The sequence below is a fragment of the Chrysochloris asiatica genome, unplaced genomic scaffold, assembly GCF_000296735.1.
Source record: "Chrysochloris asiatica unplaced genomic scaffold, ChrAsi1.0 scaffold00078, whole genome shotgun sequence".
NCBI classification, from domain to species: domain Eukaryota; kingdom Metazoa; phylum Chordata; class Mammalia; order Afrosoricida; family Chrysochloridae; genus Chrysochloris; species Chrysochloris asiatica.
Window position 1 is genome coordinate 1,562,453 of NW_006408596.1, and position 25,124 is coordinate 1,587,576.

Here is a 25,124-nt window from a genome sequence, read left to right on the forward strand (position 1 = left end):
ATCAGCTGAACACATCACTCTCCTCTCTAGTCTTCTGTGGCTATGTCACTGACTCTGGGCCCAAGAGTCCCCAGGTCTTGCCACACTGCTGGCCGACCAGGTCTCCACCTGGGTTCACAGGTGGAACATTGTGGGGGTTAGCTCGCAGCTTCATTGCTGTTTTTCCTTCATTTCCCCTTATCGGTGATGAACGTGGTCACCAATTGGAGTGCATGTCTACGTGTGTATTCCCATTGAGTCTTAGTCTTGGAAGGGGATTTTCCCTGAGGGGACTAAACCACTTGGCCTTGATGTGTATAGGGCAAGCAACTTGATTCTTCTTGTAGTAATCAGTTGGACTGCCATTATTGTTTTGTATTTTTCCTGTTGGTCTTTCTTTCAAGAAGTATCTTCTGTTCTTCTAGTCGCTCCAGGTTGGTCTGCTTGTCCTTTCAAGTGGAAATTACCCACCTCAGAAGATTCTGGGTGAGGTTCAGGATTCCACATATGATTTTATGTAATGCAGAGGTAGGAGTGTGGTTTTTGATATTGTTTGTTTGACTAATATTTATTGAGTGCTTACTCTGTGCCAAGCCCTGCTCTGAGTGCTAAGTTGTGATTGGGGAGAAAATGATTGCTGTCTCTGCCCTCATGGAGCTTGCATTCTAGTGGAGAGAGAAAGATAGTAAACAGGTGAATAATGGTGTGTTAGAGAAGTGACATGTAAAGTGCTGGGCAGGAAGAGGTGGTAACTTTAAATGGAACAATTAGAGGAAGGCTTGGAATCCCTGTACTAAGGTAGTTGTTTAAGTGTAAAATGAAATTAATCAATGTTTTGTCTTTTTTGTTTTGGGCATTTTGAGATTTAGTAGTATTAGTTTTAGACTAAAAATGGTGAAGTACTGTTTTCCTCTGTTGAGTTAATGAGAATCTGAATTTCTGTGACATAACAGCACTGTAGTGGGGGACCCCGTGGGAGCTATAGACCCTGTCTTTAGCCTGAGCAGACTACTCTTTTATTTATAGTTTTTGCTGAGGAATATTTTGTTGTTGTTTTCTGTCATTGTTTATATGAGACATACTCTTGATGATTTATCCTAGTATATACATACATAGACGCCTAACAGTTTTTTGGGATGAGGTGATGGATATTGAATAGACAGGTTCTCCTTCCAAAGTGCTGCTTTAAAAAAAAACAAAAAACCCTGATTGTGGAGATACATTTTAATACATATTATGGAACAGTACATAATTTTGTTCTAGTACTCATTGTTTGGAAGTTGTAAAGAATTTGTGCTTATGAAGTAGAGGGCCAGGAGCAATCTAAAGGGAATAGGCAATAAGTGTTTGTAGACGAATGTAGAACTAACTTTGTTATGAAAGGTTTCAGAGAATTTCATCTTTTTGTTCATTTCTGTTCCATCTGCCCTACTAGCTGTAGTTTTACTCTTGTGATTGTTTTCCTGAACTAATATTTGCACCTGACTTGTAGATGCCAGTTGAGTGATTGTTCTGTCTTAGGGCATTTTTGTGAGTTTTACAAACTTTTCTGCTCTGGAGACAAGAACTGTGAGCCTGACCCCACTGGCGTACCGGGTAGCATCTCAGGCGACTCCCAAGGGTCTTTTAGGTGATCTGTGGTTTGGGCAAGCAGTTTTTATAACTCTTGGGTTTTATAGTGCAGGAAGTGTGCCACTTTTATCTTTGAGTGGCATTTCAGCTCTTTTGACTCACTGAAGCAGTTCTGCTTTAGAGATTTGGGTTGTAGAATTTTATGATAAATTTTTAGAAGTTTGAAAACCACTACTGTAGAGACCAATAGGATTCATTATTTGGATCCTTATGCTGAAGGAGGAAGAAAAACAATGAGTTTCCACATTAATTTTTTTCTCCCAGAACTAATTTTTTTTTTTGGCCTCCAAATTTAGTAAGTACCGTAAAATTCAGGCATAACTAAAGTCAGTTAAAATATTTTCAAAACAGTGCTGTTCCCCTGATGCTAGTATTTGTAGTAAGAGAAATGGTGAAATAATTGATTTAAGGTGAAGGTGTACCTTTTGATAAGTGAATAAAAAATTGCTCATGTACATATTCACTTTTGATTGACTTGAACGTTTTATTTACCTCAACTCTATTATAAGATGGTGATAGGTTGGTGTTCTTTGATTAGTGACATGGGTACATTTTGAGTTTGTGTAAAAATTGGGAAAGTTATTTTGTCTTAAATGTAAATTTATTTTATCCTCTCCAGCTGATGTAAGCAATGGTACAGTAAAGAAAGATTCTTCTAATAAAGAAGTAGCAAGAATATGGATAAATGACATGAAAATGAATTTTTCTCCGACCATGGTGAGTTTCAGATAATTGAGCCTATACATTTTAGTGTCATGAAGGCACACTCTTAAAACAACCATTAGAAGACTTTTTTTGGTGTGGACAATTTACTCAGATATATAAACTTATGAGTAACCATTAAATCTCTTCAGAGTAAACTTGTTTTTGTTGTTGTTAAGTGCTGTCGAGTTAGTTCCAATCCTTAGCGCCCCTGTATAGGGTTTCCGAAGAGCAACTGGTGAGCTTAAATCGCCAACCTTGCAGTTCAAATGGCTTTGCAGTCTGGTGCATTAACCCACAGCACCTCACTAGGACTCAAGAGTAAACTTAAGACATACTAAATCAATGATGAAACTTAAATCTTTGTTGGACATGGTTGTTATATGATATTGACAAATTTTTATGGTGTGAATTATTAGAAAGAAACAAACATTGTGGAGTTACCCAAAAGTACTTGACAACTGTTCATTTTTAGAGTAGAGCCTAAAATGTCATGGTCTAGTTCCTAATAATTATATGATAAACTGCAAATTTTTCCGTATAGTTTTAAATTTGTTCATTTGATGATTCCAGTAGATTTATTTAGTTAGTTGGTTTGTGTATCACATTCTGTACCCTGTATTTCCATTAGAAAGGTAGTGAGTAATTTCCATGTCAGTGAACTTGACATTTAAGAACCACATGGATTAAGTAGTTACATGAGGTACATTCAAAGTACAATGTGCTAATCATAATAATTGTTACGAGTTTGGAGGACGTTGAGGTATCTGTGGAGCTGAATGACCTGGGAAGACTGTATTTTATGGAACCGTATTGCAGCTCGCAGCTTTGAAGTCCTAGTGTGGCACTGTGGGTTAATGCGCCAGACTGCAAAGCTGTTTGAACTGCAAAGTCGGGGGTTCAAGTTCACCAGCTGCTCCTTGGAAATCTTATTCAGGGTCGCTATACTTAACAATGACAACACCAGTGCAGCTTTGGCTTATGAATACAGAGAGATCTCGAGGCGCATTTTAGGAAGGAGGTGGGGGGGAACACTGAAGCATTAGTAGGCACAGAGGAAGGAGTGATAACTGCTTAGGTGACAGTGGTTAGGATACTTGACTTGGGGGGAATATTGGAATGATTGAATCTGGCCCTGTGGAGCTGTTGGAATTAAGTGTAAAGTCTTTGAATTTGGAGTGCCATCCATAAGGAGTGCTTAGAGTAGGATGTCCTGTCAGAGAGATGGGATGGGTGGGGTATGGGAAAGAGCCAGGCTGGGAGGTTGATTAGACCAAAAGGGAAGTAGTTGGATGGTTCCAAGGAGGACTCAAGAATGGATGGGGGTTGAGGGGAAGGAGAGAAGGCACTGAGAGGTAACTGCACAGCACCACACTGAAGCTTGCCAGCGTGTGGAGCTTGGAGGCTGGACTTGGAGAGCAGTGAGAGTCTGTAGCTATGGTCTGCAGTGGGGACCAGGCAAGCCAGCTGATAGTGTTCAGTGCAGTTGAAGCTTATATGCTGAACTTATTTGCGAGGTGAGTATTTGGAAACAGAAGAATGCAGTTTTCTTTAAGCAGTGTTATGCGAGGGGGTTTCAAAAAAGTTCGTGGATTTTTGAAGCCCCATCGTTATTTCATAGTGTTCCCCTTCCCTGTTCAGCCCATAGAGTTGTTACCCAAGGTTCTGTATTGTCTTGTAGCTAAGAAACATCTGGCTGAAATTGCCACTGGCAGCCTGTGGCCCAAACCACACAGTGGTTGTGTTTTGTTTGAATGGCATGGCATTTGGAAAAATTTAGAATTTGTTGCTATTGCGTTAGAGTCTTGATATCCCAATTCTTGCAAAAATAAGAGCACCTAACAACCCATATTTCCCACCTAGTATTTGCAACTGGCTTTACTCATACAAAACTATTACCTGTGTGGTTTCTAAATTGTGGCGCCCTTCAGCGTTCCCACTCTATCCTTCAGTTATACCCCTGGCCATTTTACTCTAGGAATGTAAGAAAGGGCAGAGGAAGAAAAGAGCAGGTTAGTCATTTGGTAAGTCAGGGCAGGGAGGGATGGTATGACTGGTGGAACTGAGACCCTGAGTCCTTTGCTCACAACTGTAAAGTTAAGTACTTGGGGTCTCATTTTCACATAATTCTCGGAACATTCAGTTTCTTCTTGAGGACTTCCTGGGTTGATGTATGCTGGATGTCTGTTGTCCCCCATTTCCCTTTTTCTTTCCATATTTATTATCTCTGCATCATACTCTGCTCTGAGAGGTAAATGAATGGAAAGGTAAGCCGGCCTGCCTTTACCATCCAGCACCGCATTTTATAGGGTTTCTCTCCTTTATCTTCTCCTTCCCTTGGTACACTTAGTTTCATAGCTGCGTCTCTGGTCTGTTTCATGAGGAAGACTAGTTGATCAGGAGGTTTTCTGATGGTTGTTTTGGTATGGAAAAGAGGCCCATTCAAGGTCTTCTCACTTTTTAAATTTAATTCACCCACCTACAAAAAGTGTGACCCTTTTAAGAGTCAATAGAGGGACAGAGATAGTATGGTAATCATTCAACCAGTTTGCCTGGGATAGTTTTGGTTTACCTCTTGTTTTATTTGGTGTCATTTATTAATTGTTCCAAATTTTGCTTTCCAGAGTGCTGGATTATAGAGAATAAACTTCAGCAATTTTATAAATAATTGCCAAAGTAGTGTCAGTAAAAACACGGAAGACTGAAGTAAAGTCTTTGTCCGTTGCAGTCTTCTGAGGTTTGAGTTTTAGGATATGAGAGAAGACGGAGGTAAACTGAAAGAACCAGGGAAATGTGAGATGTTAGTGGAATCTGTATTATATAAGGTGTGCTGATGAAGCTATCTTACCTTTTCTCCTTCTGCCTCTTGATTTTTGCAGAGCTGGAATTGCAGTGAAAGGTGGGAACTGGGGCTAAAGAGATTGCTGGGTGTCAGGCAGGGCGGTAGACAGTAGTTAGGTATAGTGGTGGCTGCTGGAAGGAAGGTAGAGCTCTGTGATGACCCGCTTCTGCATCATTTTTTTTTTTTTAAGTTTTTTATTGTGGATTGAGTGAAAGTTTACAGGGCACATCATCAGTTTCACATTCAACCATTCATATGACTTGTTTCATTACATTGATTATAATCCCCTCCATTCATCATCAGTTAACAGTATTTCTCTCTATCCTCTTTTTTTGGGGGTCGGGGGGACTTTGCCTTTTCGGAATTTCCAGTCTCGGCTTTTATGGAAGGTTTTTACATTTATCTGTGGATATCCAGGGTTCATGTATGCGATTACTAACAAGCATAACTGAATAATCAAATGAAGGACAGTTTGCTATGTCTGCTAGGTGGCTAAAGTCTGATCCTCAGAGCCTATGGTTTGGATTCTGCATCATATGTGAGTGTGAACCTAGACAGGAGGGGCCACACACCTGATCCAGATCTTGTGGGATATTGAAGTGATATATCATGCTTCCCAGATTGTGGCTGCTTCTATTTAAGAGTTTTCCTGGGTTTGGGCTGTACCCGTGGTTCCTGGATTATGGATTTCGCTCTTTTTGTGTTGTAGAAGGTTCCTGTTGTAAAAGAGGAAGATGAGCCAGAGGAAGAAGATGAAGATGAAATGGGTCATGCAGAAACCTATGCAGAGTATATGCCAATAAAACGTATGTTTGTGGGATTTGTTAAAATTATGAACGATATCTAGACTGTCTTGAACTTACTAAATGCTTCCTTATCCACCTACCCACACACAAACACACTATTATATACTAAAGGGCTTCAGAAAATTTGTGGGAAAGAGGAATTAAAAGGTAATAGAATTTTCCCACGAATTTTTTGAAGCCCTCTTGTATTAGAACCCATAAATGGTGGCTATCTCAGAAAAAACTACTGTTTTTATATAGTTACATGACAATTTTACTGTTTTTTGTTTTGTTTAGTTTTTTTTCTATACAAATTTTTAGCTTTGTTCTAAGTTGAAGCCTTTTAAAACAGACTACACAGCTTAGATTTTGTTGTTTCTGAAGTTCATTTTACTTAGAGGAGAAATGATTATAAAATTTTTAGCAAATTGTAAAAATGTAAATACATAATGCAGCGTACATGGTTTATTTAAAACATTACAATCTTATTTTAAAAAGCTTGTGCTGTTTAAATTTGCTGTTTTTCATTGACATTTTTTCTTCTCTTTGCATAAGCATTATGCTTTATGGCCACTATATGGAGTCTTGGTGGGGTGCTGTATAAGCAGTGGACTGCTAACTGCAACGTTTGTGGTTCAGACCCACCATTGGCTCCTCTGAAACCCTGTACAGGGTCTCTATGAGTTAGAACTGACTCAACAGCACTTAGCGACAAATGAAATTGAAGGAGTCGTGGTGGAGCAGTGAGTTGTGCTGCTAACTGCAAGTCAGGTGTTTGAATTCACTAGCCATGGGAGAGAGATGAGGCTTTCTGCTCCCCTAAAGATTGACAGCCTCAGAAACCCTCTATAAAGGTGCTTTGAGTCAGAATTGACTTTATGGCAGGTTTTTGTCTTAAATGTGAAGTTGAAAATTGAATAGTTTTTAGTTTTTGTGTAAAGTTTTTTCACTTTTTTCATTATATGTGAGCAATAAGATTAAATAAATTTGGGCAAAGAACTTGTCTTCTATAAGAAGGCACTAATAGTAAATAGAATTTAAATTACACTGAAATTTGTTTTTACTGTGCCTGGACCTCAAAATTCCGTAATTTTTAAGTCAACTACAAATGGACTGTAAGATGTGGTGTCTGTTGTTTGCCTTACCCCATCCCCCAAATAATCATTTTCACAAAATAATAGTTTATCTGGGCCTTTTAAACGAAAGATCAGCAAACTAAATCCATCCCTATGACAACTTTGTAAATAAATTATTATTGGAATACAACTTGTGCCCATTTACTTATTGTTTATGACTGCTTTTACGCTCTATCAGTAATGAAAAAGATAGGGTGATGGCCTGTAGAACTGAAATGAGGTACTCTCTGACCCTTTATAGAAAACTTAGCAGGTCTTTCTCCTGCTATAAATATTATACAATATAAGGAGGGAGTTGCTGTTTAATTTTATAGCCAAGGATTTCTTTCATATATCTTTCAAAGTAAAATGATTGATACTGTATATGTTTGTTTCACTACGAAGTGAATGATTCATTTAAGCAAGTCCTTTATTTGAATAGGGGTATATTGGAGAATCTGGTGATAATGAACCAAGTTGGGGCTTTTCTAGGTCTTTTTAAAATCTGTAGTATATTTAAGGCACACGTAGGCAATTAATAGATCATCTTAGTCAAATTTAAGCAATACTCTTTATTGTGTTATTGTTGTTAAGTGCTGTTGAGTCGGTTCTAACTCATAATGACCCTGTTTAAGGTTTCTGAGGAGCAGCTAGTGAATTTGATCTGACAACCTTTCATTTCAAACCCACCTTGCAGTATAGTGCATTATCCCACAGCCCTACATCAGGACTCGACCTTATCATTAGTCACTTTTAATAACAGCACAGAGTCTATAGTTGACTTGCTTATACTTTTTCTTAGGAAAAATACTGTATTATGTTAAAACTGGGAGTTATTTAGAATAATTAACACTAGATATTTCTTCTTTTCATTTAGTAAAAATTGGCCTCCGTCACCCTGATGCTGTAGTGGAAACTAGCTCTTTATCCAGTGTTACTCCTCCTGATGTTTGGTACAAAACATCCATTTCTGAAGAATCCATTGACAACGGCTGGTTATCAGCATTACAACTTGAGGCCATTACGTATGCAGCCCAAGTAAGCATATTTGTATTCATACCTACCTACAGTCTTTAACTTTTTATCTGATTCATAAAATGTAGTTGTTTTAAGAAAAAGAAAGTCTTTGCATGAAAAACCTAAGAATATCATGTAGATTTTTTAAGTGTTTGAAATTAAAAGGAATAGCATGACTGAGGAATGCATTCCTCAGTAAAAGACAGACTATCTTTTGGATTTACTGGAAATACCTGTTAAAGTGCAAAATGTGTGTAGCCTCTGACCGCATAATTTCTTTCTTGGAAATATACCACATAAAATTATTATATAAGAACATGTATCTTTAAGGATATATGTTGCAGCTTTGCACTGCAAGATTGGCGGTTTAAACTCACTAGCCGCTCCTAGAAAACCTTGCACAGGGTCACTCTGAGTCAGAACCAAATAACAACAAAAGCTGAAAAAGACTTTAATGCCCACATTGGAGCATTTGGTTGAATGAATGTGGCTATTGCTTTGATAATGGTGTAGTCTGAAAAGAGCGTGAGTTAGAGTTACACTAATTGTCCTGAAAGGACTTCTATCATATACTCCGAGTTTTGTAAAGTAATGACCAGTCAGTCACTTGCACCACATACCCCATGTGTGTAATGTGAAAATTTGCATTGGTCATGGTGAAAGTGATTCATGTTGCTGGATTACACACTTAATGAGTGGTCATATGTCACATCACTTGTGTGTTTTACCACATCATTTTTCAAAAGATGGTATTTAATTATGAAAGTGCTAAAGAAGATATAATTATTAGTTTGCTAACTTTAGTCACTTTGGGGTATGTTATGATAAGCAAGAGAGAACATATAGAAAAGGTTTAGAATATATTCCTACTAAAAATCAAATGTGGTATGTCGTTAACAATACAAACATAAAAATTAATATAGTCATAAAATACTGTATGAAAGGCGGATTCCCAGACTTTCTGAAAGATTAATGGCCAGCCTTTTCTTTGCAGCAACATGAAACATTCCTTCCTAATGGAGACAGAGCTGGCTTCCTAATAGGTGATGGTGCTGGTGTAGGAAAAGGACGGACAATTGCAGGGATCATCTATGAGAATTATTTGTTGAGTAGAAAAAGAGCGCTCTGGTAAGTGTTAGAAATGGGCTGTAGAAGCTTTTGTTTGTGGGGATGGTTGTACTAAGTCAGGAGATTTCAGAAGATTTGGCTTTATTCTCATATTCTGCTAGAAGGATGAAATATGCGTTTGATTTTTCTTTTTGTGGCAGGTTCAGTGTCTCAAATGATTTAAAGTATGATGCGGAAAGAGATTTGAGGGATATTGGTGCAAAAAACATTTTGGTCCACTCATTAAATAAGGTATGAAAACATTCTCTTTAGTTGGTTACTAACTTAATACTGATTTAACTGTGAGATGGAAATGGTAGTAGTTTCTACCTCATAGAGTTGTTAGTGAATGAGAATTAAATGAATTACTCCATAGAAAGTAGAGTGTTACTGTGGGTTATGGAGTAACTATGTACAGACCACAGTGGAAGGCATTGGTTCTGGAGAGGCATACATCATAGGACTGCTCCTTGTGGTCATGGAGTTTACCCCTCCACTTCCAGCTTTGTGTTTGCTTTTTGCCTCTAGTAATTTCATAAGGATGAAACAATAACTTGAGAATATTTCTGTACACTGTGGAAATGATCAGTAGATTAGAAGTAAATATGTCTTTGTATTGAAAGTGTAGAAACAATATTATATGAATTATTGAATGGAAAAATTGTTGCTCAGTAGGTTTTCACCCAAAGCACAACAGAAAGCTAAAAAATCAAAACAGACAGCTGGAGTCCCTGCATGTGCCTCCCAAGTTCGCCTTTCACAGCTAGAGTGAAATCTGCCTTTCACTTGGAGCCTGGTTGGGTCAGGGTGCTGGGCCCTTCCATGATCCTTTGGGCAAGCACTACTGGGTGGGTTGGCAGTTAAATTGCATGTCTTACATGATTACAAACAGTTCAAAACCTAAGAACATGTAACTGGCCTCTAGAACTGCACTGATTTCTGAGCCAGTGTACTTAAGAGAAGAAATCAGTAATTAATCATAAATCTTTTTTGTTGTTGGTACATACCGTTAGTAGGTGCCAAATCATAGCAACCTGTATTGGGGTGCTGGTGGATTTGAACCTCTGACCTTGTGGTTAGCAATCCAGTGCCTATCCTTTGTTGCCACACACAAACTCCAAGAGTTTCTGTCTAGTTTTCATCTTTTTTCAGTGATTTAAAAAAACTTTTTGGAGATGTTGGTGAAAGCTAGACCCTTGTCCTACATGTTTGCATATGTCATTTTATGAGAGAAGTTTAGTATGGTTTTAAGAGGATCTTTGAGTTCTTGGAATCCCATCATGGACCAGCTAGGTTAAGAAGTCTAGTATGAGTTCCCCAGTACAGTAAAAATGTTTACGAGTGAAATGTTTATTGAATTCTTCTTTTTTTTCTTTCAGTTTAAATATGGAAAAATCTCCTCCAAACATAACGGTAGTGTGAAAAAAGGTGTTATTTTTGCTACCTATTCTTCCCTTATTGGGGAAAGCCAGTCTGGTGGTAAATACAAAACTAGGTTAAAACAACTTCTACATTGGTGCGGTGATGACTTCGATGGAGTTGTATCCTTTGCAACAAAGGCTTTTATATTTGAGGATGAGAAAGTTATGTCACGATAAACATTTGGAAAGCAGTAGTTCCTGAAATGAACTAAACATGATGAGGATATTTATGATTACAGGGATTCTAAGTGTTAGGAAATTGATTCTGTCCTATAGGATCAAATACAAGCTCAAACTTAGCTAAGTCTAGTTGATTTGACTCAGTAGTAAATGTTAATAAATATGGGAATGCTGGATATTATATATAGTCCCCTCTTGATAATTCACACTACGTATTTTCATAGTAAAATACTTGAGAAGATTACAGGAAAGAACTGCTGGCTTGGCAGTGGCAAAGTTAATGCTCACGGATAAACTCAAAGCGTAGTTTACTGTAATGTGCACCAGTGTTATGTGCACCAGTGTTACTTTGCCACCTCTACAATTTAGTTCCCCAAAGTTATCTTCTGTGGTAAACAGTCCATGAGGCAATGGGCTAGGCCCTTTCATCAATTTTAACTAAGAATTCCATATCTGGTTATGACAGTTCCCAGGTTCAGTGGATACTCTGATGAAAGGGGAATGGGAGGAGGTCAAGGAGAAACACCCCTCCCCTCTCCTCTACCCTCCCCAGAGGACTGCATCTGAAGCAAATGGCAAAATGTTATGGCCTGATAGTACAGGTTGATTGGGATGTGGCTCTTCCTGTAACAAAGTTGGTGTCCAGGGATTTGTTATTGGCTACATCCTTTCCACAATGATCTTGGGTGCTCCCCCAAGGCCATCTGTCTGCACACTTCAGCTGTTTACTGTACCTCAGAGAAAGAAAAAGCTACCCACTTGCTGAAAGATTGGCAACATGTGTTATACATGTGAACTCTTCCTTGATTCATTTCATACAGATAGTGTTTGATGAGTGTCACAAAGCAAAAAACTTATGTCCAGTTGGTTCTTCAAAGCCAACTAAGACGGGCTTAGCTGTCTTAGAGCTTCAGAACAAGTTGCCAAAAGCCAGAGTTGTGTATGCCAGTGCCACTGGTGAGTAGTCATATATTTCGTAGAGACATTTAACTGTTATTCTTTCAGCCATAATAAGTTTTGTTTGAAATGCTTTCAGGTGCTTCTGAGCCACGCAACATGGCTTACATGAATCGTCTTGGAATATGGGGTGAGGGGACACCTTTTAGAGAATTCAGTGATTTTATTCAAGCAGTTGAGAGGAGGTAATACACTTTCAGTACTTACTGTTCTCATCAGTGGCAATCTCAAAGATGCTATTGCTGAATCTGTTAAACTGTATGTGAAAGTCCTGCCATATTTAATGATAGCTACTCTGTGTTTTAATTTTATTCAGAGGTGTTGGTGCCATGGAAATAGTTGCTATGGATATGAAACTCAGAGGGATGTACATTGCTCGACAGCTGAGTTTTACTGGAGTGACCTTCAAAATTGAGGAAGTTCTTCTTTCTCAGAGCTATGTAAAAATGTATAATAAAGCAGTCAAGCTGGTGAGAATGGTTTTCTTCCTAGTATTTTTAATGCACTGATCTTACTTGTTAACTCAGTTATATATTTCTGCCTATAAAACAGACTAGATGATAGACTGAAACCGATGTCCTTATTTTAAATGCAGCTTTCAGTGTTTCCATCATGTAAGCCATGTTGCATGGCTCAGAAGCATCTGAAAGCATTTCAAGCAAAACATACTATGGCTGAAAAAATAACAGCCAGATGTCTCTACTAAATATGTGATTCACCAGTGGCACTTTCATACACAATTGGCTTTTAAAAAGTAATTAATAAAAAATACTATATATCTTAGTTACATCATTCTTAAAATCACGTGGAAGTATATTTCTTTCAAAAGCTAGTATTAAAGCATTAAAAAGCTAGTATTAAAGTATTAAAACTTACAGTTCAGTTGGTCAGTACTTAGTAGCTTAAAATCCAAAATGAAATATGTAAAGTGTTGATTTTGCATCTTTAGTGGGTGATTGCCAGAGAACGATTTCAGCAAGCCGCTGATCTGATTGACGCTGAGCAGAGGATGAAGAAATCCATGTGGGGCCAGTTCTGGTCTGCACATCAGAGATTTTTCAAATATTTGTGCATAGCATCTAAAGTTAAAAGGGTTGTGCAACTAGCTCGCGAAGAAATCAAGAATGGAAAAGTAAGTTGATGGACAATATGTTAACTGAGTCATTTCTGGGTTAAATTGTCTTTTCCTGGTAGGTGTTGAGGTTTTTCTATATGAACTGTCCCGTCACCCTTAAGTATGTCTGTAAGAATGTTTAGTGACTGTTGTGTGCTGTGGAGTCTGTAGCATAGCATCCTTCTGTAGTGTTTCTGAGAGCGGTGCATTTGAACTGCTGACCTTGTCAATGCTAGTCCAATGTTTTGCTACAGCACCACACCATTTTAAAGAAGCTACAAGCAAAGCTGTTTATATACTGAGAGTGTAGATAAAGTATGAAGAAATAATCGCTGTACTTTGAGTATTCATAGACAGTATATATGGGAGCTCACTACATTGTTTTACTTTGTGATGGCTATAGTTAGTTACTTAAACAGACTGTGTGCTCTGTAAGGCTTCCGTTTGTTCACTGCCATAATTCTTTTTCCTAACTTACTTATTTTTTTTGTTAACTGTTGTTTGCATAGCACATCTCAAATATTGTAGTATAAGCAAATGAGTACATATATACTTTACACTTTTGAAATCTGTTGCCTTCCCCCCCCCCAATATTTAGAGTAGCCTTGATACTGAACAATAAGTACATTTTATTTATAACTAATATGTTTTCTCATTTACTTCAGTGTGTCGTAATTGGACTACAGTCTACAGGAGAAGCCAGGACTTTAGAAGCCTTGGAAGAAGGTGGAGGAGAACTGAATGATTTTGTTTCCACTGCCAAGTAATGTGCTTTGGTTTTCTTTCTGAGATTTGACTAGATTAATTCAAATGCTGACATTATCTGGAGGCAAGCTTTTGATGAGCCTTGTTGTTACGTGCCGTAGAGTTGGTTTTGACTCAGATCGACCCTTCTAGAGTTTCCAAGGAGCAGCTGGTGAGATTGAACCGCTGACTTTTCAGTTCAAACTGACCTTGCAGTCTAATGTTTATTTTACAGTGCCACACCAGGACTCCTAGATGACCTTTTAAAAGTTGTCCTGATCTTCATCTCTGCATACTTCTGCTTTCCTTTGTGTACTTCCATTGATTAGAGGCAGTGACATAGGCACCTCACAGTCTTCTCTTCCGGCACTTGGATTGACAGAAGGGTTTCAGTTTGACTGTGTGTACCGTGGCTAAACTCGGTGAATTATGCAGCTTTATGAGCTAACACTACTTTCTAAAGTGCCGTTATCCCAAAGGGCAAAAGTTAGAACTTGCTCTAATCATGAGTCCTAATATAAAACTCAGAAATATTAATAGGATATCAAGAAATAAAAATTTTTTTTAAAGGGTTTTATAGTAGAAAATTTTATAAAATGTTTCCCTAACCTGTCACTTCTAACTCTGGTAGTAAAATTAGCAAAATAAACTTTGCTTTTACAGTGTTTCATGACTCAGGGCTTACAGACCATGTTTTCTGTGTTTATCTATGATGAGAGAGCCCAGCACCTACTGCCCAGTACAATATGGTAGCCACCAGTGGCATGTGTCTGTCTGTCACCTGATTCAAATGGCGAGTCCGAATGGATAAGGCAGAGAGGACCAAGCACAACAGGTTTCAGAAACGTCACTAGAAAAAAACTGAAAACAGCTTATCTGATTACATGTTGTAATGAGATCTTGAAGTTGATTTTTTAAATTATTAAAATTAATCAGCCGGACAAATTTTTTTAAATATAACTATTAGAAAATGAAAGGAGCTCTGGTAGCATAGTGGTTACAAATCGGGCTGCTAACATCAAGGTCAGCAGTTCGAAACTGCCAACAGTTCCAGGGGAGAAAGATGAGGCTTTCTGCTCCCGTAAAGATTTACAGCCTCGGAGACCCTATACAGGGTCACTATGGGTCGGAACCGACTCGATGGCACTAGAAAATGTAAGCATTGTAGCATACACGGCTTACACTCTTATTTGTACTGGATTGGCGTGGCCTTGAAAAAATTAGTTTGCTAAGACTGAACTAAGCATGTACTATGCCACCCCTGTTTGTTTTTAAGAAATATCTTCATGAAGATTTTATAAAGTATTCTGTAAACAGGACCATTAATGTGCACGGTTTCTCTCTCCTGTGAACAGAGGTGTACTGCAGTCGCTCATTGAAAAGCACTTCCCTGCTCCAGACAGGAAAAAGCTTTATAGTTTGCTTGGAATTGATTTGACAGCTCCAAGTAACAACAGCTCACCAAGAGATAGTCCCTGTAAAGAAAACAAAATAAAGAAGCGGAAAGGTGGGTGATTTTCTTTCAATTGTGAATATTAGAATTACTGTAAATCTGACTGTCCTTGAATTAGTAAGTGATTTGAGTATTTTTGCTGTCATATAACAATGTATGTGTAAAGTCCTGGTCAAAGTAGGTCTTGAATGATTGGTGCTAGCCAGTGACTTAAGGACTTCTCTTCCAAAAGCTCTTCAACTATCTCCTCTGTGGGCTTGTGTGATTGTTCCTGTTCTGGAATGCCAGTAATTCTTACATTATTCCTCTTCATGTTATCCAACATGAATCTTAGGCTTTCTTCAGATTGTTTTATCCTTTTTTTGTATTTGTTCTTCTATCTTAGTAGTGTTGAGAGATTTATCTTCTAGCTCACTAGTTCTAGCTTCTATCTCTTCAGTTCTATTCCTTTGCCCTTTCAATGTATTGTCCATTTCTGATATTCTATTATTAATCATTTGGACCTCTTTCTGTAGGTTTTGAATTGTTTCCAATGCTCTATCTATCTTACTTGATTGTTCCTGTAGCACTTTCCTGACTTCTTCATTATTTTTCTCAACTGCATTGCATAGTGTTTTGATACCTTTTATAATCATTTTTAGGAATTCCTTCTTAGGCATTTCCAAAGCCTGCCCATCTTCCAGTATGGAGTGTAGGTCTCCTTCCAGCTCATTTGCCTCAGTCACTTTATCTCGTTTCTGGACATGTGCAGATATGGTTGTCTGCTTCTGTTTTTTAGGCATATTCATGGGTTATCTGTGGCCTTAATACTTAGATGGGTATGTATTCTGGTATTTTTTATGCCTTCTGAATGCCTCCAGGTAGATGTGATCAGGAAATGGGCTTCCCTTTTCACTCTTCTTCCTGAGAAGTTTCAAGATACCACTGTTGGTCATTTTGATGTAACTTAGGATTTAATTTTCGGCCTATTTCCTCTTTTGTCTGCTTGTCCCGCTCCACAATCCCCACAAATTCAGGACTTGTTTCTAGTTGGAAACAGTTCAGGGCTGGCTGTGGCCGTTTGGTTTTAATTGGAAACTGTCTCTTTAAATTTCTAGGAGATCTGTGTGCATGCGTAGTAGAACCCTCCGAGGGTGGGGCTGGGGTGCCCACTAGCTCAGGCACCCCTATAGTCACCAGAATGGAGGTGCGCAGACAGCAAGGGACCAATGAACAGCTACCAAAAGAGAAGAATGTCCACTCCTTTATCTCAGCGGTTCTGCCAGGCGTCTGTGGCCACTCCGATCTTTCCCCCACGTGGTCTCACCCAAGATGGCGGCTCCTGGAGCAGCCGAGCATCCCAGACTAGAAAGCAATAGATTTCTTGCTTCTGCCACAAATTCCCCCAGCTGTGAGCCTTCCAACCTTCTAAGTATTCCTTTATATGTGGTTCAGAGTTCTGGGACCATCCCCTGAGCCTGCTTGTTCGGGTATTCTGTGTTGTTGTTGGCGGAGCTCTCTGCTATACGTCCGCCCAATCCGCCATCTTGTTTGTTCTTCTGGTCTTGGTTTTAATTGGGTTATTCCACATGTAATTTCTGAATATTAAATAAGATAATTCACATTATCCTGTTTGGCCTTTTTCAAAATGAGGCTTTATAAATAGATTTTTCTAAGTATTCCATGTCTCTGTTGTGATGTACCAGCCAGTTACTTGTGAATCACAGTGACCCTGAAGGGCAGAGTATAATTGCTGTGTAGGTCCCTTAGACTGTAATCATTTTGTCTATAAGCCTCAGTTCATAGATCTTTTTTTTTTTACTGCCTGAAACACAAATTTTGCATTGTTACTATAGCATCAATTCTGTTCTGACTCTTGGAGTGGCTTTGTTTTAAGACTTGTATTTGACAGAGGTAGCTGTTCTTTACACAAGCATCATTGTCGATGCTTTTGTCTTGGCACTGCCTGTGTGAATTAACTCTAGTGCTAAATGTGATGTTCTGCATCTTTAGAATCAGTGTCAGGTCTGACTCTCTTGCTTTGGTTGTGGTGGCAGGTGAAGAAATAACCCGAGAATCCAAGAAAGCTCGAAAAGTAGGTGGCCTTGCTGGTAGTAGTTCTGATGACAGTGGCAGTGAATCTGACGCCTCTGACAATGAGGAAAGTGACTACGAGAGCTCTAAAAACATGAGTTCTGGAGATGATGATGATTTCAATCCATTCAGAGATGAGTCTAGTGAAGATGATGAAGATGGTAAGTCCAGTTATATGTTGAGTGGAAAGTAAAACACAGTCACATTTTACTGTATTTGGAAACAGTATTGTAGTCAAGGGTATTTTTTGGTGTAATACAGGCGATCATGGGGCGATGGTGAGGTCTAAGCTTGTCTGTCTTCAGAGGTTTGACTCAGATGTTAGTTGATGGCCTCCTTTATGGCTTCACATCATGGACAGTGGTACTCCATGAGAAGTGCATGTTCGGGACAAGTCATCCATCAGTGTTACAGAAAAATTCAAGGATGGTTTCTTTTGAAGTTGCTGTACTTGTGTTAACAAATAATTTACCGCATGTCTCACTTGCAGATCCTTGGTTAATCAGAAAAGATCACAAGAAAAGCAAAGATAAAAAAAAGAAGAAAAGCATAGATCCAGATTCTATTCAAAGTGCCTTATTAGCCTCTGGTCTTGGATCAAAGCGACCTAGTTTTTCATCTACTCCAGTCATTTCACCTGCTCCTAACAGTGCACCAGGTACCCATGTGGAAGCTCTTTGTCTGTGAAATGTCCTTGTAATGTAATAAATATAAATAAATGTAATAAGCTTTGTACTGACTTTAATGAAAAATGTATTTTATCTAGCTAACAGCAACACCAACAGTAACAGTAGCCTTATAACAAGCCAGGATGCTGTGGAAAGGGCTCAGCAAATGAAGAAGGACCTCCTTGATAAACTGGAAAAATTAGCTGAAGACCTCCCTCCTAATACCTTGGATGAACTTATCGATGAACTCGGAGGCCCTGAGAATGTTGCTGAGGTAACTGGCTTCAGTTATGGTTCTGTCTCTTCTTGGGAACATTTTCATTGTCACTTTTTTAAGCCCTTTATGATGAGTGGCATTTTGGGTGTCTTCCCGTAGTAATCTGTTCAAGTCCCTCAGACACTTGGTTTACTATAATTATTGTTCTGTTGATGTTGTGTGTCTTTTCTTTATTCTTAGTGACTCCATGTGGCAGAATAGAACTGGTCACTAGGTCTTTTCTCTTTCAGAGCAGCTGATGGATATGAACTTCTGACCTTTCATTTAGCATAGTACTTAAGCACTGTGCCACTAGAACACCATACCTGCTCTCCTGTTGTTAAGTGCCGTCAGGTTGGTTCCAATTCATAGTGACCCTCTATAGGGTTCCTGAGGCTTAAATCTTTCTGGCAGGACAAAACCTCATCTTTCTCTAGGTTGTTCTAGAGCCAGTGAATTTTTGTTCCTGCTCTTCCCCAGCAAGACAGAGGAGAACTGCCCCTTAGAGTATCTAATGCATTGATCTTTATGGAAGCAGATTGCCTCATCTTTTTACCTTGGAATGTCTTGTGGGTCAAACCCACCTCCCTTTTGGTTGGTGACCCAATGTATAACTCACTGTGTCAGCAGTGATCCCTTGTTCCTTCCTTAGCCCCCAACCCCTGTCCCTGATCCTCCATACTGCTGCCTGTCGTGCAGCGTTAGTGATTGATGTCCCTCTTGTCGGCGTTTCCCACTGGAATGTGAGCTCTCAGAGTCAGAGACGGTACTGCTATATCCCACAGTGACTGGCACAGCCCACCTGTGTCTGAAATGCTTGCTTTTTTATCCTCTCTGATCACTCACCCAGTGAGTGCATGTGTTTCATGCACCTTGGCCAGACTTCTGACTGTATACTGAACTCTGCTTTTCCAGATGACTGGCCGCAAAGGGCGGGTTGTCAGCAATGATGATGGAAGCATCTCATATGAGTCAAGATCGGAACTTGATGTGCCTGTAGAAATACTCAATATTACCGAAAAACAAAGGTTTATGGATGGAGATAAGGTATGTTTTAGGGGTGTGCTTTTCAGTGAAAATACTCTATGCATTTAGAACGTTGTCCTATGTTCTTTAGTGAGAATAACTTTTTCATTCACTAAACATTTTCCACATTTCCATTATTTTACCATAAATGGAATATATTAGTGTGCTCTATTATACGTAGAATTATATTTATAGATTTTGCTAGCATTGGAGTCTTTTTAAATCTTTTCATCTGAATGATGTGAGATTTGAAGCCCATCAGAGCCCAACTTGATGGGATTGGCGTGTTTTTCTATGTTTTTTAAATTTTCCACTTTTGACAGAGTTCAGTTTAGCACTTGTCTATAACTCTGTATTAGAGGAGGTTTCCTTCTCTGACAGGTTTAGGCTTTCGTAGGTTTTACTGTATAAAAACATGGTCTTTTCAAGACTTAGAAGGCATGGCATCGACGAGTAAAATCTTCCATTTCATTCTGAGTCCAGATGATGATGTAATTCGGATCTGGCTTTGCAGTAGCCCATTGCCTTGCCATATGGTAGCTTTTTTACGATGGAGTTCTTGTCAATGGAACATCCATGTCTATCTGCCGTGCAACTCTTGGTTTCCTTCAGGTGCTGCTTGTTAACGTGTACTTCATCAGATAAAGGCTCTAACTCTGGTTCTTCCGCCACTGAAATTACTCTAAGCTTTTGCAGTTGTTGTTGTTAAGTGCCGTTGAGTCGGTTCCGACCCATAGCGACCCTGTACAGGGTTTCCGAGGGTGTAAATCTTTACGGGAGTAGAAAGCCTCATCTTTCTCCCGCGGAGCAGCTGGTAGTTTCGAAACCACTGACCTTAAGGTTCACAGCCCGATTCGTAACCACTACGCTACCAGAGCTCCTTAGCTTTTGCAGAGGGGGCTATTAAAAAGTAGATAACAATACTCTTTCCATCTTAATTCCTTCATCCACACCTGTATGTAGTTAAATGAGTTGTTCTGTCTTTAAAACTTGAGAATAGATGATAAGTACCATTATCAAAGTTGTGTTTTAAAACTACATTAGAAAGGAACCTGTTGTTATTAGGGGCTGTTGAGTTGGATGATACTTATAGCGACTGTGCATACAGCAGATTGAGTACACTGCCGGCTACTATGCTGTTCTCACGCTTGTTACTTTACCTAGTTTGCACCCATTGGTTCAGCCTCTTGTTTTACTATAACAATCCATCTTGTTGAGGGTCTTCCTTTTTATCACTGACTCTCTACCAAGCATGATGTCTTTTTCTAGGAACTGGTCCCTCCAGAAAATGTTGCTTATTTTAGACATCATAGGTAGAGGCTAATGTTGTTTTATGTACTTGTTTCTTAAATTTAGGTTTATACACATAAGAAATTTGTATCAGGTAAAATTATTTTTCATTGATAAAGGGGAGAAATTCTCAAATCATTGTCTCAAACAATATAGACTTTTTCCTCTTAGGTGCAAGTTTGGGTAGGCAGTCCAGGACTGGTTTGACTAGTAACCCATCTTGTTAGTCTTATTTCTTGATCGTTTTGGAGTCCCTACTTCCAGGTACTTCAGAATTGCAAGATAGCTGCACTGCCTCTACTTTTTAGGCACTGGGGAGAAAAAGGTATGCCCCTACTTTTTAGGCCATCTCCTAGTCATTACACAGTTCACTCTCCAACTGTTGGCAAGCTCACGCCAACATGACCACACATAACTGTAAGGGGGTTTGGGAAATGCAATCTTGCCTCTGGATACCATTTGCTCAGCTGAAGTGGAGGACTGCATTTCATAGAAAGAAGGATATTTTTCAAGGCCCTGCCCTGTTTATCCTCATACAGCAGTGATTTTTATCCCCTCTTGCCTTCGATACAGAATATTGCTATCATCTCAGAAGCTGCCAGCTCAGGTATTTCGTTACAAGCAGACCGAAGAGCCAAAAACCAAAGGCGAAGAGTTCATATGACTTTGGAATTACCCTGGAGTGCTGATCGAGCAATTCAGCAGTTTGGTAAGATCTTATAGGGTATCATTGAAATAAGTAACAATTGATTGAGGAAATGAGTGTGTGTCATAAGTGATATATAATGTCAGACTGCTCTTGTAACTTTTTGTAGATAAACATCTTACGGTGTATTGTGTATGCTTGATAATGTTTAGTTATCAGAAACTCATTTTAAAAGAGAATATCTGTTGTGGGATTACATGAGATCCCAACATTCCATCCCAGTACCATAGGTCCGTGTCAAAGCAGCTGCCATTTCCGTGTTTTCTTTACCTCTCCATAGTGTCAATGAGGTAGGGCACATCCTTTCTAGCTTCCCGTTCTGTGATTCTAAGTGATTTAGAAAACAGAGTAACTATTCATCAGCAACACTGGTTGGCCAAAACTAGTGCTCCAACAACGTACCTTTTTACCACTATCAGTTTGATGGCAGCGCCTCTTTTTTGAGGAGTATTGTTATATGTCATTCATGTCTTTTTCATCATGTATCATTTGGGAGTTAGAATAGTTAAGTTTATCCTCCTTATTAAGACTTTTTCTTCTTCTTCTTAAGACTTTTTAAATCTTAACTTAGTATTACCTGCTAGTGATAGAGCTCTGAAGGCCTTTCTTTATCTAATTAGCACACTCAGTGATTGTTCAACAATGTTGTTATAGGACGCACTCACAGATCAAACCAGGTCACTGCTCCCGAATATGTCTTTCTGATTTCTGAGTTGGCAGGAGAACAAAGATTTGCCTCTATTGTCGCTAAAAGGCTTGAGAGTTTGGTAAGTGCTTGATTTGTGTACATTAACAAATGGTCTGCATTAGTAGTCTTTTTGGAGATGAAGGGTCAACTGGGTCTTAATCGGACATTTTATGTTTTAATAGGGTGCACTTACTCATGGTGATAGAAGAGCCACAGAGTCTAGAGATTTGAGCAGGTTCAACTTTGATAACAAGGTACATTTCTCCTTCAGTGTAATGAAAACGTGGGGTAGTGTGTGGAGTCTACAGTGGTAATGTTTCATTTGAAATACAGCCTCACTCTTAATGGGAAGAAACAAAATCGGAAAGCAGTTACTGGCTCTTAAAGAAAAAACTGCATCCCATTACAGTTTTGCTTTAAAATCATAGCTTCCTATGAGAGGTAGGATTTGTACGTATCGGTTAAGAAGGAGTTTGCAATTCAATTTGTGTTGGCCAATTTGTCAACAGAGTCAAATGTTTATTTCCGATGTCAGTTAGGAATATGATAAATTCCTGTGTATGAATTGAGTAAGTTCATAAGAGGGAAGGTATGTACGTATTTATTCAATATATGCTGTACGCCAAGACATGAAGCTTGTAAAGTGTCATCGAGTCAGTTACAACTCATAGCAACCCTATATAGGTTTTCTGAGGAGCTTGACCTTGTGGTTAAAGTGCTTAGCCTATAGTGCCATATAAGGATTCCAGGCATGAAGATTTGTTGCCAAGTGTGGTAGAATTGCTTCTGACTTATAGTGACCCTATATAGGATTTCCCAGGAAAAGCTGGTGAGTTTGAACCGCTGACCTTGCAACTCAAACCTACCTTGCTTACCTCATATGATTGAAGAGAATCCAAATTCTGAAACTGGTTCAAAAATTGTTTGCTTTTTGTTTCAGTATGGAAGAAATGCTTTAGAGATTGTAATGAAATCCATTGTAAACCTAGACTCTCCTATGGTATCACCACCTCCAGACTACCCTGGGGAATTCTTTAAAGGTAAGTTTCAAAGTAATCCTAGTTAAGGAAAATACTTACTGAAACTTACCATAACATACTTGTTTTTAAACTTAAAAATTTGTTAATGATTTTTTATTGTTCAGTATATACACAGCAGCACATAGATATACCAACTGAATTTCTACATGTATCAGTCAGTGACATTGATTACATGTTTTTATTAGAGGACATTTATTAAAATCACTTTGCCAATTAGCTTATAACAGTTACTTTTACTGTAATAGAGGTAAATAAGTTGGAGTTATTGGACAGTATAGATGAAACAAGATTGACTATAAAGAATTGTTACAGCTAGTTGATGAATGTTGTTGTTAAGTGCCATCGAGTCCATTCTGACCCATAGTGACCCTGTATAGGGTTTCCAAGGACTTGATGAATACAGGTGGCTTATTAAAATACTCCTTTTTTAAATCATAGGTAATATTTAAGAAAAATGTAGATTCCTCTACTAGCTGTTCTGTGGAAGAAAGATGAGGCTTTCTGCTCCCGTAAAGATTTATAGCCTTGGTAAACCCTGTACAGCGTCACTATGAGTCAGAACCGACTCCATGGCACATAACAACAACAACATCACTAATATGTGGAGTCCTGGTGTGTGGCGCTGTGGGTTAATGCACCAGACTGCAAAGCCATTTGAACTGCAATGTTGACGGTTCAAGCTCACCAGTTACTCCTCGGAAACTCTATACTAGGTCGGAACCGACTTGATGGCACTTAATAACAACAATATCACTAATATGTAGATTTTACCTTTAGTTGAATGTTAGTTATATGAATAATTTCAGGAATCCAAGTAACTGGAAACCTTTTCCTAAATAAGCATGAGCTTTAAAATATTTGATGGCATCCAAACATGGAATTGACATCTTTCAGTAGAAATTTCTTTAGTTTAACCAGTTTTTACTGTTGGTAGTTGTGTTGTTAAGTGCCGTCGAGTCAGTACCAACCCACAGCAATGCTGTATAGGGTTCCCAAGGAGCGGATAGTGGATTTGAACTGCTAACCTTGAGGTTCAAACTCATCTTGAAGTCCAGCACATTATCTTGAAATGCCACGCCAGGTAGCAGTCCTGTGTACATCATAACAGAACTCAGAACCCAGTGATTATTCTACGTAAAACTTCATCTTTGGATCACTTTGTCAGTCAAGATAGGTAAATTTGGGAAGGATCTATGGTTATGTTCTTAGTTTGCACAGGTATTTAATCAGCTAGTGTTCTTCTAGCTGTTTCAGAGGGTGACAAAAGAAAGACAGAGCTTGGGCGGCACAGTGTAAAGCGTAACTGAAAGGTTGGCAGTTTAAACTCATCAAAACCCATCAGCTGCTTCATTGGAAAACCCTGAAGCAGTCTGCTTTTGTAAAGACTTAGACAGCCTTTGGAACAGTTCTACTGCCTTTCAGGGTCATTATGAGTTAGAATTAAATAGATAGCTGTTGTTGTGTTGTGACGTGCAGAGTCGGTTGCAACCCATAGTGACCTTGTTTCCAAGGAGCAGCTGGTGAGCTTGAACCACCGACCTTGCAGTTCAAACGACTTTGCATTCTGGCACATTAACCCCACAATGCTGCTATAAATGGTCAACATATGCTTGACTGCTAACCAAAAGGTTGGAGGATCGTGTATACCGAGAGGCCACTTGGAAGAAAGGCCTGGAGATCTACTTCTGAAAGGTCACTCTATGATCTAGTGATTAGTCAGGAAATAGCTCGTTGAGTCATCTGATCAGTGTATGTGTTTTTTATTATATTTGTTTTTTTTTAGACGTTCGCCAAGGACTGATTGGTGTTGGACTGATCAACGTAGAAGATCGCTCAGGAATTCTTACTCTTGATAAAGGTAGCATACTTGTTTATTTTCTTTTCTAAGTTTTTGGTAACTTGAAGGGAGGGAGGGAGTCTTCAGACCAGTACTTTAAAATTTTTACTGTGATTTGAGTGAAAGTTTACAAAGCAGGTTGACTTTCTGTTGAGCAGTTTGCACATTTTGATTCATTTGATTACAATTCCCACAGTTTAGCTCTTCCTACTTCCTCCCTGTGTTTCCAGTTTCTCTCTTGTCTAATTTCCTATCCCTCCTTGCCTTAGGAGCTTTCTTCCTAGGTAAATGCTGCACTGTAAACTCATATAGTTGGTTGGTGTTAAGTGCCATTGAGTGACTGGTGAGCTTGAACTGCAAATCCTGCAGTTTATTTGGCTCTGCAGTCTGGCGCGTTAACCCACACCAGGCTCTGCAGTCTGGCGCGTTAACCCACAGCACCACACCAGGACTCCATATATAGTTGTTAGTTTGTATGGAATTTTTATAGAG

General features: G+C 38.9%; 1 protein-coding gene across 1 annotated transcript in view; it reads left to right on the plus strand.

The window, feature by feature from the left end:
• Positions 1–25,124, plus strand: part of SBNO1 (strawberry notch homolog 1 (Drosophila)) — a 41,270-nt gene that overhangs the window by 4,879 nt on the left and 11,267 nt on the right. The window contains exons 4-24 of the mRNA XM_006865373.1: positions 2,231–2,328; positions 5,865–5,961; positions 7,933–8,093; positions 9,067–9,200; positions 9,341–9,431; positions 10,559–10,720; positions 11,602–11,737; positions 11,817–11,922; positions 12,054–12,207; positions 12,687–12,869; positions 13,517–13,614; positions 14,951–15,102; positions 17,085–17,282; positions 17,612–17,779; positions 17,888–18,063; positions 18,961–19,092; positions 20,935–21,070; positions 21,722–21,834; positions 21,938–22,009; positions 22,696–22,795; positions 24,579–24,653. Coding sequence (XP_006865435.1) covers positions 2,231–2,328; positions 5,865–5,961; positions 7,933–8,093; positions 9,067–9,200; positions 9,341–9,431; positions 10,559–10,720; positions 11,602–11,737; positions 11,817–11,922; positions 12,054–12,207; positions 12,687–12,869; positions 13,517–13,614; positions 14,951–15,102; positions 17,085–17,282; positions 17,612–17,779; positions 17,888–18,063; positions 18,961–19,092; positions 20,935–21,070; positions 21,722–21,834; positions 21,938–22,009; positions 22,696–22,795; positions 24,579–24,653 — 2,742 coding nt within the window. The remainder of the gene's footprint in view (positions 1–2,230; positions 2,329–5,864; positions 5,962–7,932; positions 8,094–9,066; positions 9,201–9,340; positions 9,432–10,558; positions 10,721–11,601; positions 11,738–11,816; positions 11,923–12,053; positions 12,208–12,686; positions 12,870–13,516; positions 13,615–14,950; positions 15,103–17,084; positions 17,283–17,611; positions 17,780–17,887; positions 18,064–18,960; positions 19,093–20,934; positions 21,071–21,721; positions 21,835–21,937; positions 22,010–22,695; positions 22,796–24,578; positions 24,654–25,124) is intronic.